Source organism: Stigmatopora nigra, chromosome 15, assembly GCF_051989575.1.
Source record: "Stigmatopora nigra isolate UIUO_SnigA chromosome 15, RoL_Snig_1.1, whole genome shotgun sequence".
NCBI lineage: Eukaryota > Metazoa > Chordata > Actinopteri > Syngnathiformes > Syngnathidae > Stigmatopora > Stigmatopora nigra.
Window position 1 is genome coordinate 6,208,419 of NC_135522.1, and position 20,405 is coordinate 6,228,823.

Genomic DNA, 20,405 nt, shown 5'->3' on the forward strand with positions numbered 1-20,405 from the left:
CATATAGGTAGATGGTCATATTATTGAAGAAATAAAAGCCTGTCTATATGACACCCTTTTTAATAGACTACTTTTTTTTAAAGATAAAAAGCCTTACTATACATGGTCATTTAAAAATGCCTTATTATACATAAACTACTTTATTTTTAAGAAAAGAAAGCCTTACTATACTTGGTTATTTTTTTAACAACTTAAACTTAAAGCCTTATTTTACATGGACTATTTTCATAATGAAATGTAGCCTTACTAAAGATGGTCTTTTTTTTAACAGATAAAAGCCTTACTGAACGTTTTTAAAGAAAAAGGCCTTATTATACAACATCATTTTTAACAGAAAACAACCATTGTATACAAGGTCGTTGTCGGTATATGTGTATGTGTAAAGCTCAGGTAGTGACATGCTGTTTTTTTCCTCCTGAAGTCCTACACGTTGTGTGTATTTTGTCTGCTTTAATGTGTCAATCATCCCAAGAAGACGAAGCCCCCCTGCTGGTTTTCAGGTAAAAGGGAAAAAACATTGCAGTGCTGCACTGCAGGTCTCCTGTGCGACCATTCGACATTATTTTCATGATTGTCATTTAAACGCCTTCATGATGATGTTCTATTTACAAATAGTTTATTTAAAAAACAACAACAATGCAGTAGATATGATTAAAAACATAATTACCATATATTACTAACAATACATCTTATTTTTTTCATAGTTTGTCTGCACCTCCAACTAATAATTAAGTGTTATGCTGTGTTTTTTGGGGGTTGATCTGAAACAGTTAACAGTTTATTTTTAATCCATTTTACAATGTTTACTTTAACCTCTGGTTCATTTAGGTTTCTGATCAAATAAAAATTGCAATCCCAAATATGTGACTTATATTTATGTTTTTTTTATCTTCAATGTGAATTATTTGGCTGGTGCAACTTAGATCTTGGAGAATAAAATATTTATTTTTAGCAAATATCATTTTTACTGACTAGTTTAAAGAAAAAGAGAATGTATCTTTAGAAATGTTATGCATTTGCATTTGGCTGTGAAGTGAAATTGAAGTGCTGGTGCACAAATAAGGACTTTCATGAAGAAGAAAAAAAACCATACCAGTGACAAAATAAAAACTAAACTGGGGAGATGCACATCAATCAAAGAATCAAAATATTACTCACCCAAAACAGCAACAGGAAAACATGCAGCAATAATCTCACTTGAAGACATGCCAATACAAACACACATAGAGGGGTTAATGCTTAATCAGAACCACCTGGATCACTCAAGAGTAAGGGAAGCCAGGAGGGGAAAAATGGCAAAAACACATCCAAATCACACAGACAGGACACACAAGGAAAACACACCCACCCAACCCCAAAAATATGACCATATTAAACATATGATAATATAGATATAAAAATGACTACTCTAATTATGTCAATAATTGACCAGCAATCCAATAAAAATGTTGAAATCAGCAACAAAATATGGATTTATTTGCATTTGAGATCCCCTTTTTGAAAAGTTCCTGAGTTAAGTAGTATCCCTAATTAATTTTTAATAATACTACATTGGTAAGAATAGATTTTTGACCACTGCGGTTGCCATCTTAAAATCAAGCCTTGCGTTGTGTTTGTTTTGCGGCCGTGCAAGTTAACGCTAATTGCTTTGCTCAGTGATGACCTGGGGAAAAGAGCGGGCGAGAGCCAAAATGAGAATGAGCGCCGGCTAATTAGGCCGCTGTTGTCGGGGTGCCTTAATCAGCCTCTCGTGTTCTGAGCTAATGAGACCCCGATACCCACGGTTTGCACCATTGGCTCCACACTGCTTGTGTATGTGTATTAAATTAACACTTATTCTCAACTTGAACCGTCCTTGATGGTGATAATTTGGACGTCTATTACCGTCAATGGCACAGAATAGGTTAAATAACTGATATTTGCACTTATAAGTTGCAAGTGACAAACAGACCAAGGCAGAAAACATACTTGGAGGGTTTTTTTTACTTGAGGAAAAAGACAAAACTAACATTTGATGGCAGTTAAAAATGATTTAGTGGGCGGGGCAACTGTCAGTGCTGGCCTCATTTCTTTACCTCCTCCGCTTTGTCCTTGAAGACTGCAAGAGAAAAATGACACACATGAGGATGAGGGTGATGATGTCACAACAAAGTGGAGAAGGAATTGTCGGATGTCATAAGTTAACGAGATGTGAACATATTGTTCAAGTTATTGTTAGGACAAGCTGCAAAAGTGATGCAATGATAACAAGTAAGAGCGCAATAAGTCCGCAGTGCAGATAAAATGATAGTCACCCAAAAATAGGTGGATTAAAAGTAAAAATAATGCAGGAAAAGGGATGTTTCTGAAATGATTAATAGCCCAAAGTTAGTCAAGAACTTTATGAATCCCAAAGCCTTCAGAAACTTAAATCAAAAGGGTTAAACTAACAAAAAACAAAAGAAAACAACAACAACCTTTAGTTTGAGTTAAAATATTTGAAAATTTAATTCACTAATTATTTAAAAAGTCATTGCAAAAAGAGATCGTAATAACCCCCAAAATTAAAATACTCAAATCAAACTGCTCAAAAAATGGAGGAAAATTAATGCAAAAATAAAAATTTTAATTTTAATTTTTTGCTTACCTCGGACCTCCAATTTACACTCCACCTCGTCTTCTCCCAGCACATTGACGGCCTTGCACGAGTAGCGCCCACCGTCGTACGGACTAGGTTTGCGGATGTTCAGCGTCAGAACCCCCTGATTGTTCTGCATCAGAAACTTTGGGTCCTCCCCAATGATCATCTTGTTCTTCATCCAAATGATTTTGGGCTACAACCACAACGATAACGGGGCGTCATAACAGAAAGCTACACCGACGTGTATCGCCAAAGTGGAAAATACCTTTGGGTAGCCGCGGACTGCACAGCTGATGGCGGTGGTGTATCCCGCCACGACGCTCCGGTCCACCAGCGGTGCTGTAAACTTTGGGGACGCGCTCTGGTCCTTCTCTTTAAAGGGTGGAGGGTTGTACTCCAAACCTGGAGGGTCAGTCAAGCAGTGAGGTGGGCGAACCGTTTTGTTAGTGTAACTAACTCGTTGGCTTACCTGTTTTGCAGATGAGCGCCGTGTTGCTGCTGACGCCGGGATCCTCGCTCAGACCGCAGACGTTCTCGCTGAAGATTCGGAAGGAGTACTCGTTGCCCATGATCAGGTCGGACACGGTGCAGTTGGGCCGCCGGTTGTGCTCGTACACGGTGAACCAATCCTGACGCAATTGGAGATTGAAAATGCATTTTGACTGGTAGGGTTGACAGAAAGCCTTCAAGGTGTCCCCTGCCTCTGGCCCAAAGTCAGCTGGGATAGTCCCCAGCACCCCTCGCGACCTTAGAGAGGATAAAGTGGTTCAGAAAATGTGATGTGAACATAATAGCAATAATTATTAATAGGATTATACTGTATCTAATTAGAATTTGGACTCGATCTTATAAAATATTACTTTTTTGGCATACTATTTACACACCAAGTCTTTATGAGGCATGGGATTATTTGCTTTATAACACTATTCATTCCATCCCAGAATGATCACAGAATAGTGCCCAATTTTTTCTTTTATCCAAAACTAGGCTGATCTGATTGATGGACACAACAAGAAAAACGATCATGCCTAACTTCTTAGTGCTGTGCTCGTACGTTTGATACTTGACAAATGACAAATCACGCAGGGATGAAAGAAGCCACGCATAGTACAATAGCAGACTGCAAAAATCTGGAGCTGGTTCAGTTTATGACATCACAACCAGAATGAATACACATGCCATATTACTGTATACTGCTGTACTAGAGTGCGAAATGCAACCAAGACTTGACTTCATAGATAAGCCTTTTATGACATGTTAATGTCAAATACTGTTGTATTTCATAACATTATTAAAAGCAAAGGAGGGCCGCTGTGGCTTACCTCTGTCTTCAGGTCAGCTTTCTGAATAGTGTAGCCGATGATCTCCGCATTGCCGTCGTCTTTGGGCGGCTTCCACTCCAGCGAAGCGTTGAAGCCCCAAACGTCAGTGACGCGCACCTCCAAGGGTGGGCCCGGCTTTTCTACATCAAGAAACATATCACAGCGGCGTTTGTTCCAGTAGATGATTGGAGAGCAGAGGAACGTCTAGAGCCTCATCCTCTCATTAACTTAACCTTCTCAAGCATCAAGTATGAACCTAATCCCAGTCTACATGCAAATAATCCTGTGGCGTAATCCTTCTGACCTGTGAAGAGACGCGGAATGAGCTGGCGGTCAGGATTAAAGAGCCACTTTGATGACTTGAGCCAGTTTGGGGAAGTTATGGACACACGTTGAAGAGATTTTGCGCTCATCTCGGAATGCGTGGCCAACCCGTGACTCACCCACGACTTGGATGCGGATGTTGGCGCGATCCTCTACGTTCTCGATCTGCACGGCCATCGTGTACGTTCCCGAGTGGAGCCTCTCGACCGAGCGGATGAAGAAGATGGAGTCCACATCGCTGGTGCGGGTACCCACGCTGCGGTCCTCCAAGGGGGCGCCGTCTTTGTACCATGTGACCACCGGCCGAGGTTTACCCTAAGACAAATCCCAGGTTCTTGCTTTAATGTTTACCTTTTCTACCGTGTCATCAGGGCGGTCTGGTGTATAAGTGGTTAGCACGTCGGCTTCACTGTGGTTGGACCTGGGTTCAAATCCATGTCAGTCCATCTGTGTGGGTTTTCTCCGGGTACTCCGGTTTCCTCCCACATTCCAAAGACATGCATTGTAAGCTGATTGGACCCTGAATTGCCACCAATTCATGGTATAGTCAGCTGGGATAGGCTCCAGCACCCCTGGTGAGGATAAAGTGGTTCAGAAAATGAGATGAGATCCTGTCATCATTTCCAACCCCAAAAGTCAGAGGGTCTGCCCCTTCAAATCCCCTTCCCCAAATTTCTGAATGTTTTTGGCAAAAAATAAAATAAAATAAATTGCAAATCAAATATTAAAACAGGAAAGTCAGCACTTCTAAATCTGCCACTCGTTACTTCACCGCCACCTGACCTACTTTGTAGCAACTCACTCATTTTTTATTTTTTCCGGAGTATTTTTAGAACCTTCAGGCTGTTTTTAAATCACACATGTTTTCTGGAAGTCAACCAAAAGACAAAAAGATTTGATATGAGGTTTTGATAAATAAATAGACGTATCTAGGGCATACCTGGAAGGGGATGACCAAGTTGACCTTCTCACCAACAACTTTAACCAATCTGGTTCTCAGCTGGCGTGGTAAACGGATCTTTGGATGTTCTGCATAACAAAAGATGTATTGACACTGATTATTTTCACTTTCACTAAACGTCAGGCATTGTGCTGGTCTGACCCATGATCTCTCTGATGGTGACAGCCTGAGAAAGCATAGCCGGGGGGCTGCGTCCGGCGATATTAATGGCCACCACCCTAAATAGCATCTTCTCCCCCACCGGTAGATCTTTCACACGGTACTGGTTCTTTTGCACTGGCTCCTTGTTGGCCTGCACCCAATCGTCACCTAGAAAGATTTAGAACTTTCATTAATTCTTCCTAAAATTACATAATTTCTTACTGAGTCCCAAAATCTGTTTTATGGAAGCAAAATAAGGTTTCATAAAAATTGTTTAATGTCACGTTCACTTCACTCATTTAAATGAGTATGTAAAGTTTATACTTATGGATTAAAATTGTGCTACCTCAAAATGGATTGGACGCTTTTCACAATCAATGAAATGGAGTTAATACTTAAAAATACAATTGAGGGTGGCCAAAAAAGATGAATCTTTCATATCGTCTGAAAACGCTGATATACGATTACATGCTCGAACCACGGATGTCGCTACCCGGAATCGAACCGTTTAATCCCAACCATATCTTGTCAAGAATTTGAGCTCTCCACCTTTTCTTGCTGAAAACTTCTCGTTCAGCTCTTTTGCTTCGAATCTAATTAGCACTAACCGTGAATTATGATTGAAGTAAATCTTTGTACTTTACGAGCGGCGTTTTCATTTTATAATCTCCTCAATAAAGCTTCGTGTTGAGGATTATGGCCTCGTTAAGAGTCAAACGGAGAAGCGGCCGCCTCGCATCTAACCAGCCACCCGCAAACACCATTGTCATTGGAACTTTGCTGGTCTAATGAATCAAGCACCCCCAACTTACTTCCTTCTTTGCAGTATTCAATGATGTAGCCATCAATGCCGCCTGGTCCCACTTTCTCTGGAGGAAGCCACCGCAGAGCACAGGTGGAGTCGGTCACGTCCTCCACCGACAGGCGAGAGGGCTCACTGGTGGGCGCTGAAAAGGGTCAAAGGTCACTTCAATATTTTGTAAAGAATGATTGAACAATGGTGGGTTTGGGCACCGATGGGCATGAAAGGCTTGGAGTTGAAACTGGGCTGTGAGATTCCCACGCCGTTGACAGCGAATACTCTCATCTCGTAAACAACGCCCTCAATCATCTTTTTAGCCTCGTATGTAGTGGACTCGTACACGTCGAAGTTGAGTTTGGTCCACCTGGATGAGCCGACCTTCTTTCGTTCCATTAGATAACCTGGAGCCAAAAGGTTAAAGAACTCACATCATTCAACATTAAATTTGAAATTTAGGGGAGGCAAGTCACCTTTAACTGCTGCGCCGCCATCAAACGCGGGAGGATCCCATATGATGGTGGCGGTGTTCTCACCCACCGATGTGCATTTGACATTCTCGGGTGGGTCAGGAACGTCTGGTGAAGTAGCAAGGAAGGAGATAGAAAACAACTTAAAGATGGGAAAACATTTTCACTACAGCTAACTTTAACGTTAATTTACCATTATCCCAACACAGATTTACCAAAATGGTACCATACCATACCCTATTCTTACTATAAACCATATTCTAACATAAACCACCCCTATTCAACCTAAAAGTTAAACCCATAAAACATTAACCCCTCCTCCCTAAACCTGACCTTTCCTGTCACCTTATCTCATTACCGTACAGCAATCCATCTGACCTAAGAAAGTGCATCAACACAATAAAACAGCAGAATCACGACCAACTAACCCACAACTTTGACGTAAAGCTCAGCTTTGTCTTCGCCGGCAGGGTTGATGACAGTAAGCGAGTAGAAACCTTCATCTTCCTTCTCGGCGCCCTGAATCACGAAGCTGCTCAGGGTCTTTCTGGTCTCCACACGGACCCTCCCTTCTGCCTCGCTGACAGGCTGTGCCGCAGTCCATAAAACAACTCGTCACGCATCCTTCATTTGAAAAAAACACGTGTGTCTCGCTGCCTCCTCATGACCCACCTTGTCACCTTTCATCCAAGAAACCACCGGAGGGGGATCGCCGGAAATCTCCACATCGAAGCGGAGTTTGTTTCCGGCCACCACTGTGATGGTGTTCTGGCTTCCGGTGCCGCTGGTGTCCAGGTGGATCTTGGGAGGATCTGTCATGTGACATAACATGGAGTCATAGTAATTTATTATCTATTTAATATGACTGTACATGTTCAATAGTGGAATAATTTCTAAAATAATCCAGTATTTCCTAATGAATTCTGATGTGTTAGTCAACACGGCCATGATTGTTACAACTGAAACCTGTATAATGAAATGTACAATACAATACTGTATTATTATAAACATAACAATAGAAAACCAATACAACCATGATTTACCCCATAATTACTCTAATGATGTAAGAAGTCACTCACCTTGTCTAGGAACATAGTCAATCTTGATTTCTGCAAGAAATAAACATAAAAAAATGAATTCATATTTTCTCAAATTAATATTTTTTGAAATTGTGATTCACTGCTTCTTTACCCATGAAGTTGAGCTTGGCCGACAAAGAGAGCGCATAGCCATCGGGCACGAATGTATAATCGCCCACATCGGAGGGCTTCACGTCGTTGATGGTCAGCTTGTGCGTCCTGGAAATATGACATGGTTACTATAGAGAGCGCCATCCCTGCTTGAGCGGCAATTAAGCCACACGGAGGAGACACTTCTGCTTCTTTTGCACGGCAACAAAATCATCCTAAATGGTTTTCACCTTGTGTGACCGCTATCACCTTGGAGTGTCTCTGATGTCGGAATAACCCAGAGAAGCTGTTGATTCCTGGTGTGTGTGTGTGTGTGTGTATGTGTGTGTGTGTGTTAAATGACTACCCGTTTTTAGATTGCTGCCACTTTGAAAAATAGGTCAAACACCCAAAGAATCATTTGCTATTGATTGTATGTTCAGAGTAAGCCGATGGAGTGGAAAAATGGAATACTACATCCAAGGGTAGACTCTTGAAACCTTCCAGTGTAACTCCAAAATCTTTTTAGTGTATCTCAAATAGCTTCCACGCTGACTGTGATACCTATCAGAGAAACTTGAATACCTTTGGGTGTGATTAGTGCAGCTCATTTACCTTCTGGGGCTAATCCCAGATATTGCAGTGTGACTAACGCTATGTACTAAATCCTTCCAATGCGTGTGCACCTCCACTACCTAAGGCCATACGCTCAATGAAGGATTCTTCAAATCTTAAAAGTTTCTCTTTTACAGATCACAATGATGGGAGAAAAAAAATACCCATTTTGTTAGTGTAATCTGATCTTCTCAGACATGACTCCAGGAGATGTTGGCTTTCCCACAAAGACCTCGGATTGGTTCAAATGTAGCACGAGTATTAGTCTCCCTCTAATGCAGTGTTTCCCAACCCATTCTCTTAGCATTGAAAATAAAAACATATCTGAAGGCACACCCTCGGATGTAATTTTAAAATTTAATAATGTCTGTATATGAAAAATATAATGTACCTTCCAATATGGGACATCTTGATGCGCTCGTTGGGCTGCACCTCCACACCATCTTTAAACCACTTGCCGGTCACCTTCTCATCAGATACCTCGCACTTGAACAAAGCCTGCTCACTGGCCTTTACTGTTAGGTCAGCGATGCTCTGCAGGACCTCCAGCTCTTTATCTGTGTACCAAAATAATATGGGTGAATGAGCTTGTATTTTAGTAATTTGGAGAAATAACAGGTTACCTTCCAGAGATTTTGTGATTTGACTTATTTTGATTTTGATGTAAATGTATCCTCTTGGTCAGATAGCTACAATCTATATTCTACTCCTCATAAAAAGCTAAAATTAGTAGGGATTTGCAACCCGGTCACCTGCAATTCTGTTGTTGGGATTATTCCAAATACACCCGAAATCATGTTATAAATGCTCATTTAAATAGGGATTTTGATCACATATTGATTATGAATAACCAATTATTGATGAATGTGGAGCAGAAAAAAATGGGGTGACTCAATGGTAGCCAATGAGTTAATTAAAAAATACTTAAAGTGCAACTATAAACCAATACGACGTGTACTTGGAAATTGCCCAAAAAAATCAACAAGAACTGATATACGAACAAATATCCTCCTGAAAAGTCTCTCAAAATCAATAAGAAAAGATCCAATATTTACTAAGAGTGATCTATAACTACTCTAAAATGAAAGATAAAAAATGTCCAATTCACTAAAACTGGCTGTGGATGCTCATCTTTCAGTGCCATTGACAACACTAGATGTCCAATCCATTTTAACAAGGAGGGACAAATAAATGAACATTCATTCGCCCCTTCCAGTCAAAATGGATTGGACGTCTAGCACCGTCAATGGCGGCAAGTATATTCAAGTTTGGGTCTAAAAATAAAACTGTCCAACTGAGTTTGGCACACCTGCTTTAAACCAAAATATTTCCCAATCCTGGAAGAGTTTCAAGGAAGGCCAAAGACATGACCCTCAAATCAGGTTTGGACATGTAGAGCAAATTCCCCTGACAAGCAAGCCCATGATAGAACAACTTCCTAATAAATGGAGAAGTATTAATTACAGCAGTGACTAATTGATGAGCTTCCACGCACGTCTTGATGGAAAACATCAGCACTTAGCGACAGCCGAACTAATTGAATCACCTGTCGACAAACTTTCAACGTACGCCGACAGTCAATTATAGCCGGCCAGCCGGCCAATGTCGGCTTTCACTTTAGTTTCATGGCCGATTTTGATGTTCCTTTAACGGGAAGAAGCCCGATTAATACATTTACCTTCCACTTCCAGCTCGGCTTTGGATTCTCCACCGTTGGTTAAGGCAAAGTAGGTGCCAATGTCTTCCTTGGTGGCATCGTTGATGATTAAAATGTGCTTTTTGCCATCTTTCTTGAATCTGTACTTTGAAGCGGCGCTGTCTTTCGTCAGCTCCACGCCGTCTTTCATCCTGAAGACAAATATTGACTCGATTTGAGATGGTTGGCACGTAGTATGGAAAGAAGGATCGATCTGGCTCACCATTTGACATGCGCTCCTTCCTCCGAGACCTCCACTTCAAACTCAACCTTTTCGCCTACCACCGTGTGGACGTCATCTAAAAGCTTGGTGATTGTCACCGGAGGCTCTAAACGACAGCAGAGTCAGAAAATAATAAAAATCTGTATGTTGCAGTATTGAAGTATTCGTAGAAACAACTGCAATTTGTATCTGTAGATAGATTAAAGCATCCAAATGGGGAATCCTGTGTCCACTTTTAGAAAAGCACTTTTGAGTTTTTCAATAGTTTATCCAACCTTGAAAGGACGCCTACAAACGATGATGCTTTCATTCAGTTGCACGACGCAAAGTTGAATCAAAATCAGAAATTTGCTTGAAACTTTGTGTTATATAATGCAAGTAAAAGTCTTTTTAAGTTATATTTTGACCACTATTTGTTCATTTGACATATATACATATATGCATGTTGATTATGGAATTCTTGAGTAAGTCAGGAATAAATAAAGACAGGTAAAACATAATTACACATTAATATTAGTCACTAAAAAAACTATACCTTTTTGGCTATTTTATCGGAGTGTCTATTATGGATATATTCAATTTTAAAAAGCAATATTTGTCTTATTTGTGTTTGTCTTTAATTAATTAAGGAAAGCAGATGGACAGAAATGTATGAGAATATGCTACTTGGCTGTAAGAAGCATTACAACCTCATTAAGGCTTGGTTCATGAAGGTGATGCAATTTGGCCAAAGGATACATCAAATAACGAAATTAGAGACATATTTGGGTATAGCTACTGTATAAACTACTGTACTTTTAAATGTATAAAAAAATCCTATGTATGTCAATGCAAATAGTCACAAAAAAACACTTGTGATATTGCGATTCATCTTTTTCTATGCTAGTGGTTATCCTTCAGCATTCTTTAGCTAGCACAAATTTCCCCTTTGGAGAATGAATGAAAGGAGTGATGAATTGAGGAGGCAAAGATGTGAGTCAGCTACCTTTGACGAAGACCTCGGTGAAGCATTTGTCTTCGCCCACCACGCACTCGTAGGCCGCGTCATCCGACAGGTTGCATTTGTTGATGGTGAGCGTTCGTCGGTTGCCCACGCTCTCAAACACGTACCTGGCAGACAAACAGGACCGCCGTCACCCGGACCCACGCGCCACCGGGAATACTACCCTAGTGCTCACTACGTTGCCGTGGCAACCTGACGGCGGCTAACGTTTGGAACAAAGCGATGGGGAGGTCAAAAAAGTACACTCATGGGAAATAAATGACATTAGGATATTATAATTGAATTTTACCCCAAAATATTTGTCATTATGCAGATTTAGTTTGGAATGTTTTTTAAGAAATACAAATAATAAATCTATGAAGAAAACACCATTAGGGTATCGTAAGTATTTTGGCATGCTAATCTGATTATTCCTGAAATTAGGTTTAGTTTTTATTTAGTTAATAGTAAAGTGGGCCAATTTGCATATCTATAGATACTATTAAAGATACAATTAGATCATAAATGCATAAATCTGTGTTAAAAATGATTCTGTAACTTACGCTGTGGTTGAAATGTCAATTTTATATTTTTTTGTAAGAGTACCTTATTAGCATTTTAATATATGAATGAGTTTGATATTTAAAATGTTTATCAATGTAATTTGAATATCTTTTCTATTTTATAATCATTTGGAATTGTTTATTTAAAACTCAAAGAATATTATTCCTAGATTATTAAGTATTTAGACTTGTTCTCCAATTGGGTGGCAACCAGTTCAGTGTTCACCCTGCCTCTAGCTCATAGTATTCAAGGGTAGGCTACAGCACCCCTGCAACCTTTGTGAGTATAAGCAGTACAGAGAAAGAGAAATGAATGAAATATATCTGAAACTATTTTTGTACTCACTTGGCAGAGGGTTTGATCTCCTGTCCGTTTTTCAGCCACTTGATGGGGACGTTGGGGTCGGCCACCTCCACACTCAGCTGGATCCGGCGCCCCTTGTCGACGGAGTAAGCGGGTTCGAGCTTCTTCAAGAAAGCTGCGGGCGGACAAGGCAGTCAGCCTGGTGAGTTGACAACAGCGAAAAGCGGCCTTCCACTGACCGTCGCTCTTCTTGGGCTCCACCGCCTTCATCTTCTTCAGCCTCTTGAGCATGCCACGCAGGTCAGTGATGCCGTACTCAAAGGCGATCTTCTCGTAGTCGCACGGTTTGGCCGCCTTCAGGATGTCCCATACGTCCACCTCCTGCTGGGGGGCCGCCTGCTGCTTCTTCTTCTGCCTGATCGCCGCCAGCATTGGAAAATGGATGTATGGAATGCTCTGCGGGTACGTTACCTTTTTTTCAGGAGGGCACTGAAGTCCAGGTCGCCGGCGTCTTCATCTGCATCGCCGCTGCACGAAAAAAAAAGAATTATTAGTGGGAAAAAATATATAAAAGTTGTAATTTTGGGAGGCAATATTATATTTGATCAGAAACTAAGAAAAACATACATTAGGGTAAGAATCATAAAATGGAGAACAACAAGCTAGCAGTTTTTCACTTAACTATATCCTAAAAAAATTAACAGTCGGTGGCTGGAGAGAAAGAAAAACATTTAAGTCAAACATCCAAACAAGGAAAAAAAATGCAACTTTGCAAAAATAGTCTTAGCTTATAGGGTTGATTTACTCATTTTAAGTTGTTTGTTTTTCTATTTCTTCTTGGAAATAGCATTAGTTTTAATTTGGGTTAAGGTGGAAAGGAGTTACTGGTTTATTGGGGGTTTGAAATATTGCTCCTGGTGATAAAATAGTTTAGAAAGATTGCTGAGTATCCAAAAATTCCAATGTTTTACTTCTGTGAACGCAAAGTTTCAGCCTTTTTTCCATGTATCCGCATTTTTCTTTCCTTTTGCTTGTAAATGTTTTTGTCCCCTGCTTGCACCACCAATATAGCCAGAAATATGTCTGAATCCACTCCCTTTTTTTTTTGGTTAAAGTTGGCGGCGATCTCAATTGCGAGCCTCTTCTCGCCCCTCCTCGGATGAGCGCTCCGTTCACGGATAACTTGCGCGGCGGCGCCGTAATCCCCGAAGGAGGGCAAATCCTCCCCGGGGAGCGATAATAACCTCATCGGCGGAACTCGCCGGCTCGGTGATCGGTTGAGCGTGAAAACGTCGGCGCGGCCTTACCGCACTGCCTCGGATAACCTCGTTGCTGGGAGGGCGCAGCGGGCTGTTGACCGAGATTTTATCTACAGATGTATCACTCCTTAACTAGTTCATTCATTTATATTCCATAGCGCTTATTCTCACAAGGGTTACTTGGGGTGATGGAACAGATCCAAGTTAACTAATCGCAAGGCACCACTAGACAGACAGCCATTCAGACTCACATTCATAGATAGGGCCAATTAACAGAGAAAACCCACACGGGAACGGGTTAGAGCATGCAAAATCTACACAGGAAGGTCAGAACCCACCGGGAATTGAACCCTCGATCGCAGAACTGTGAAGTGTACATGGTAACCACTCAAATAGCTATGTAATTTTTAATTTAAAAAAAATTATTGCCCTTCTGTTTCATATCACAAACATATTTTGATAGTTTGATAATAATACCTGATCTCGATGACCTTTGACCTTAAGACCTAAAACTGTTATTGCATCTACTAGTTGATATTACAAATATTTTCTGCAGGTTTGATAATAATATCTATAACCTTTGACCCCATGACTACAAATTGTAATCACCTCGACTTTATTAAGAGTGCAATCAGACTGGAATTAAATCATACCGACACTTTGAACTGACTAAGTAAGAAGACTGAAAGATAACATTTTCAGATCTGCCCTATTGTTCCTTAAAATAGTAAATAGATAATCCTCACGATGATCATGTATGATTATTGAACTGTATTTTGACATGACTGTCAGTGCATTTAATGACATTTTCCCCAATATTATTGATACTTAATGCTTCACACTAGGCTTGCCAATTGCGTCCACACACCGTCACAGTGTTAGTCGTAAACATCGTTCATGTTTAACCTTGTGAGCTAATAAATCTGACTGTGCTTTCCATTTACTCCTCCTCTTCCTCTTGCTATATGATCCCCCCCGCACGAATGTCGTCTCTGCCGCGGCGTCCGCGGCTCAATATCGCTCCGTCGCTTCGCATGCTACGCTGCCCGTCTTCAACGAGGCGAGCTAACGAGGACGGGAAATGATGCCCTCCTGCGCAGATTAGCGATACGAACGCACGCTGAAGGTGGATGCGGATTTATCGGAGTGCTGGCGGCTCAAAGCGACCGACAAGTCGGTGCGAGTACTGTAATGTATATAAAGTGGGGGCCTTAAAATGCAAGAATCGTTCTTTCTGAGACAAATCTCTTGCTGATTATTTTCAACTGTGTACTATTTTGTTTGTAAAAGTTTGAGAATTTCTTACATTCTGATATAAATTCAACATTAAAAAAAAGTCACAAAACGTCAGGCCCACATTTCTGATAGAAGGGTTCAAACCCCTGTGGGTTCAGGGCTTCCCATGTGCAATTTGCATGTTCTACCCGGGCTTTTGTGGGTTTTTCCCGGGTACTCCAGTTTCCTCCCACACCCAAAAAAAACTCTAAATTGCCCCTAGATACGAGTGTTGTGCCCTGCAATTCGGAGTGTCCCCCGCCTAGGATTGGCTCCAGCACCCCCCCCCCGCGACCCTTATGAAAATCTGCATTGAAACCAATGTAGGATAATGGACATGGACAATACAAATAAGCACTCACGATCGTTTGAAGGCCTCCAAAATGTTGTCCTCTTGCTGTTCTTCCACGGCTGAAAGACAAACAAAAACATTGGAAGAAGTAATTCCATCATCTTCACATAATAGAAAAAAACGCATGCGCTTATTGTCTGACAGAGGCGATTTCACGGTAAACACGATACACGAGGTAAACGGTCAGGACGCACCTTCCACAGCCACCTCGAAGGTGCAGCTGTCGCATTTGTCCTTGGAGGTCACCTCGCAACGGTAACCGCCCGCGTCGCCGTCCACCACTTTGACGATGCGCATCTCGTACGTGTAGATCTGCGAAACAAAACCAGGCGAATCATTGGCGTCGTTGAGAAAACGAATGACAATACCTTGGTGTTGCGGTCGTAGGTCTCCTTGAACTGCAGGTGTTTGCCGGCTTTGCTGCCCAGGTCCAGCCACTTGCCCTTCAGCCACTTCATGGTGGGTTTCCTTATCAGTTTGGACGAATCCACTTTGGCCACAAACATCACATCCTGGCCTGAGCACAAAGACACCCATCAATCAAATAAGGCTTTCATGTGTACAACCTTTCATATAAATACACTACAATAACACCTGCTAATCGTTATGAGAACTTATCCCTAAAGATTCTAGAGATTCTATATTTCTAATATTTCTTCTAATAGTACTTCTACTACAACTAATAGTACTTCTACTAATACAATTACTGCAACTACTACTACTACTACTAGTACCAATAGTAGCTACTACTACTAGTACTTTTACTATTACTACTGCTTCTGCTGCTGTTACTAATACAACTACTGCTACTACTACTATTACTACTTCTAATACTATTACTACTGCTTCTGCTGCTGTTACTACTATTACTACTGCTTCTGCTGCTGTTACTACTATTACTACTGCTTCTGCTGCTGTTACTACTATTACTACTTCTACGACTATTACTACTACTAGTACTTCTACTACTATTACTACTGTTTCTGATAGTACTTGTACTAATAGTACTACTACTACTACTACTAGTACTTCCACACTATTAATACTATTACTACTACCACTAGTAGTACTACTCCTGCTGCTGTTGCTATTACTAATACAACTACTCAGCCGGGATAGGCTCCAGCACCTAGGTCAGTGTGTTTTTGTTTTGTTTTGTTTTTGTGACCTTTGATGGCGGTGGCACTCTCGGGCTTGAGCGCAAACAAGCCAGTCAGCTCGGACAACTGAGGCTCCACACCAGGACCGACCTCTGCCAGGGTGAGAAACACAATATATGACACCATCAAGAAAAATGACAACCAACTTACAGGATACTCATTCTGTACAACATTGTGTCTACAAGAAAAAATATTCTTGGGGTGCTCTCACGTCAACAGTTCACTTATGTGAGTAATTTCAAATAACAAATTTACAAAATTTAATTTCTTGGTTAATTATCATAATGACTTCTATGACTTCTACTGCTCTTTCTAAATTCTACCACATGCTCCTATTCGGTTAAACTTCAACAGTCCTTTGAACGCAGATAACAAAGGACCAGGGTGAGGGAACACGCCAATAATGAAGGATTTTTTTTCCTTCAGTACGTCGACAAATCTTACCATCCGGGGGCAACTCTGCATCTTAAAGTGTGTTGGTGGGAAAGAGAAAGTGTGTCAGTTGTTTGGAACACACGGTTTCTGCGTGTGCTTGTTGAACACAAATTCAAGATTATTGAGTTATTGTATCAACAATAATCAGGTTAAATTATCTCCAAAATTTAAGGTTAGCCGATATGTACGGCCCTGAAGTGCAGAATTTTACATTAAAAAATAAATTAAGTAAAAAGTTACATGTAAAAAAAAACTCTTACATTTCAAAAAATCATTTTACATTTAAATACAGAAAAACAAAGAGGTCCTCAACCAAATTGTAATGCAAAAATGTTTTTGAAATATGACAATGTTTTTTTTCTGATGTAAACATGCTTTTTGATTTTTTAATTTTTTTTCCATGTAAAAATGTTTTAGGATATGCAATTGTTTTTTAAAATAAAAATAGTTTTGCAATGCCACTGTAATTATGGCATGAAATCTATTTTTTTTTTAACTTTTTTTAACCAAAAAAAGGGGAAAACTACTCAAATTATTTTTCCAAATCATCCGCCAAGAAAAATTCATAATCCTAAAATGGATTACTACAACTACTAAAACTAAAACCCAGCTGAATTGATATTCTCCAACCATTGGCAGAGCCAATGGAATCATTTCAAAATTCAAATTCACACAAAAGCTCATGTTCAAGGACATAAAAAAAGCGCAACAAACAAGCAGGCAAAACAGCAAGTGGGGAACAGTGAAGGGTGGGCTTGTGTTGTTGGCGCTCGCCATCTTACCGTCGCTTGGCTCAGAGTTTGCTGAGTGAGAGGAAAGACGGATGCCAGTGAGGCGCAGAGGCAGGAAAGCGGCAGCACGTTTGGGAACAAAACACAAAAATGCGACAGAAGCTAGCGAGCGAGCTTACCTGAGTTCAGCTGAGCGTCTGCTGATGGACGGATGCAAAAATAAAGCAGGGAATGGAAATGAGTGCTTTTGGTAGATTGCCATTGATGGTGACAAACATCGGTTAGAAAATGACTTTAGTAGGGTATTAGTAAAAATGATGAATCATTGATTTTTAGAAAAGTGTAGCAAAATACTGATTTTGTAAAGCCAATAAGATTTTTTTCCACCAAAAATTACCAAATAGATAATGCAGTAAAAAGAAATAAAGTGGATTTTTGGGAGTATTTGTAAAAAGTGATAAATGCAATTATTTGGTCATTTGTACCATCTCAAAATAATCCTTAAACAAGAATATTTTATTTTATTAACTAAAAAAAAAATTGACAAAAAAATGTTCAAATGAAGAGGTTCAAGCAAACAATGTTCCATTTGGTTCAATTTCTTTCAAAATTTAACAATAAGTACAACAAAATCAGATTTTTTTTTTAACATGAGAAGTAATCATGTTTCAGTACCACGGACAGAGATAGATATCCAATTCACTTGAATGGCAAAGGCTGACATGGTCATTCCCAGTGAATTGGACATCTGTCACCAGCAATGAACACACTTTGCATTGAAAACCCCCAAATAATTGTCATTGGGAGCACATTTTCAGCTGAAAATTGACCAAAAACCATACGAAACGAACCCCGCCTCCACACAAAACAAGCACATTTAAAATGCTTATGCATATATCCTGAAGTGTGTGTATTTTCCTGACGATGAAGGCCATGCAGATGAATGTTTCATGTGTCCTTCAGCTACCTTTGTGCAAGTTTGCAGTAAAGGCCTTTGATCACTTTTGTACTAAAACTTAAAAGATCTAGAGGGCAATGTTGTACTTATTTCTGGATTGTATTTTTGCTTAAATTCCCCTTCTCACCCTTTCACCACCGAGACAATGTATTCCTAGCATCTGACAGTAATGGTGCGACTGCATGTGTGTGTGTTGGTGTGATGCTGAAGTTCCTAAGGAAGGAAAGACCCTAAAAAGATGTTTGCTTCACCCGCGAATTGAGGAGCAGCTAATCGCTAACGAGGTGCCCGAGAGTCACAAACACCTTTTTGTGTGCTCACCTTGTCGGATTAAGACGGGATGGTGTTCGGCGGGCAAAATCTAATGGGGGATGAGTGTGTGTGTGGGTGTGTGGATGTGTGTGTGTGTGCCGTCAATCCACATGAATTAGTGCATAAGCAGGTGCAACGACAAGAAAGAATGAGGACTTAAATCAACACGTGCAACCACATTTGCTTCTTCAAACACTCACACTGTGTGCGTATCATTGGATGGATTTGCAGTGCATATGAATATGAATGGAAATATGCAGGTAATATGTGCATTTGAGGTTACGTGGCGTTTTCGGTGTGGGGAGGGGAATATGAGCCATTTTTTGTTTCTATGTGTATGTGTTGTGTTCGAGATAGCTCCAGAATGAATAAAGGGAATGTTAATCTTGCAGGATATATTTGTAATATTTGTTCTGATGTCAGAAAGGGAATTTTGTGACAATATATTTCAGTAAAATTTGCATGGCTAACCCAAAATGGTGATGCTTTGATTTTGTCTGCTGAGGCAGGCGGTGGAAATAAAGGATTATGATGAAACTTGTAAGATATGTTTGTAATATTGGATGAGATGGGACGACATAAAAATGTTCAGTTGTGTTTGTGAGATATTTATAATCCTAGCTGTGTTTGGTCCTCTGACGTGAAAAGATAAATAAAATAGGCTGGTTAAACTTTTACGTTAGAGGATTTTTTTGTGGTCTATCCAAAAATGGGTTGAATCAGATAAAGTGCTTAAACAAAGCATATCTAGATGTATTTTTTTTAGAATAAAACAAAAACCTTTGAATTTCTACTTACTAAAATTAGAGATTCTTGTTTGTGCATGTTGAAGTGGATCTGTTTTTTTAATATTTTTTTAAATTCATATTTACGTGATAGTGTGGGTGTGTGTCTGCAACTCACCCTCAGAATTCGACAATCACACCCATACATGCATGCACATCAGGTTAATTTCCCCCCTACCTTTGGCATCTGAAATAGAATCACAAAAAAAAACACATTTCAGATTTTAATGAATAAACACCATTATTGTCATGTTATTGTCCCTAATCAAAACTTTTAAGACATTTCACCATTCATTAGGATGAGAAAGTGTCCCAAAACTTTTGAACGCGAGTGAATACCTGGGTTAGCAATGAGTTAACTTAATTGTATATTTCGTAGTACAACTCACCAGCAGGTGGCGCTCCGGTCGTTTTATTGCCATCACTGTCTGCAATTATAAAAAAAAGACGTGAATTAAAAGCACATCTTTCAACTTTTACCTTGATTCCAACACTTTTGGACCGTGAAACGTTGTCTTTCTACAATAATCGGCCTGGAATCAAAGACATTTGCCAGAATGAAAACATCAAAAGGTAATCCGGTCGCTAAGGGCGTCCAATAAAACGGAAGATTAATAGGATTAGGCCACATTTGGTTCGACACACAAACCATGCTGACAATTTCACGCCTTTTGAATAAGTGTCCAATAAATGACTGGTACGCAACATTGGCTCGTGAGGCACTTTTGTGCAGGTGTACCTCGTGCTGAAAAACAAGTCAGACAGAAAGCATCTCGAGAAGCCAACCTCAAAACAGAATAACAACCACCCCACACACCCCCAATCTCTCTTGACATTTCACTTCTGGTCCAAATCCAACATTTGATCATGCATGTACAGTATGTCACGTAACTGTGTAGCCATCTGTTTCCACTTGTTGAGGGTATATGATGTCACCTGAGCCGTCAAC

At 40.3% G+C, this 20,405-nt stretch overlaps 1 protein-coding gene across 1 annotated transcript; it reads right to left on the reverse strand.

The window, feature by feature from the left end:
• Positions 1–1,965: 1,965 nt before the first annotated feature.
• mybpc2a (myosin binding protein Ca) lies at positions 1,966–17,679 on the reverse strand. The gene is made up of 28 exons (XM_077734556.1): positions 17,661–17,679; positions 17,453–17,575; positions 16,244–16,327; positions 15,444–15,592; positions 15,270–15,387; positions 15,086–15,134; positions 12,661–12,717; positions 12,429–12,604; positions 12,232–12,364; positions 11,326–11,450; positions 10,341–10,446; positions 10,100–10,269; positions 8,813–8,978; positions 7,829–7,935; positions 7,717–7,746; positions 7,310–7,449; positions 7,066–7,225; positions 6,641–6,745; positions 6,383–6,571; positions 6,181–6,315; positions 5,369–5,536; positions 5,207–5,295; positions 4,386–4,581; positions 3,943–4,082; positions 3,090–3,249; positions 2,886–3,022; positions 2,627–2,813; positions 1,966–2,098 (listed from the first exon to the last, which is right to left on the reverse strand). The coding sequence occupies exons 1-28, from the start codon at positions 17,677–17,679 to the stop codon at positions 2,064–2,066; spliced, it is 3,453 nt and encodes a 1,150-aa protein (XP_077590682.1). The 3' UTR covers positions 1,966–2,063.
• Positions 17,680–20,405: the final 2,726 nt, after the last annotated feature.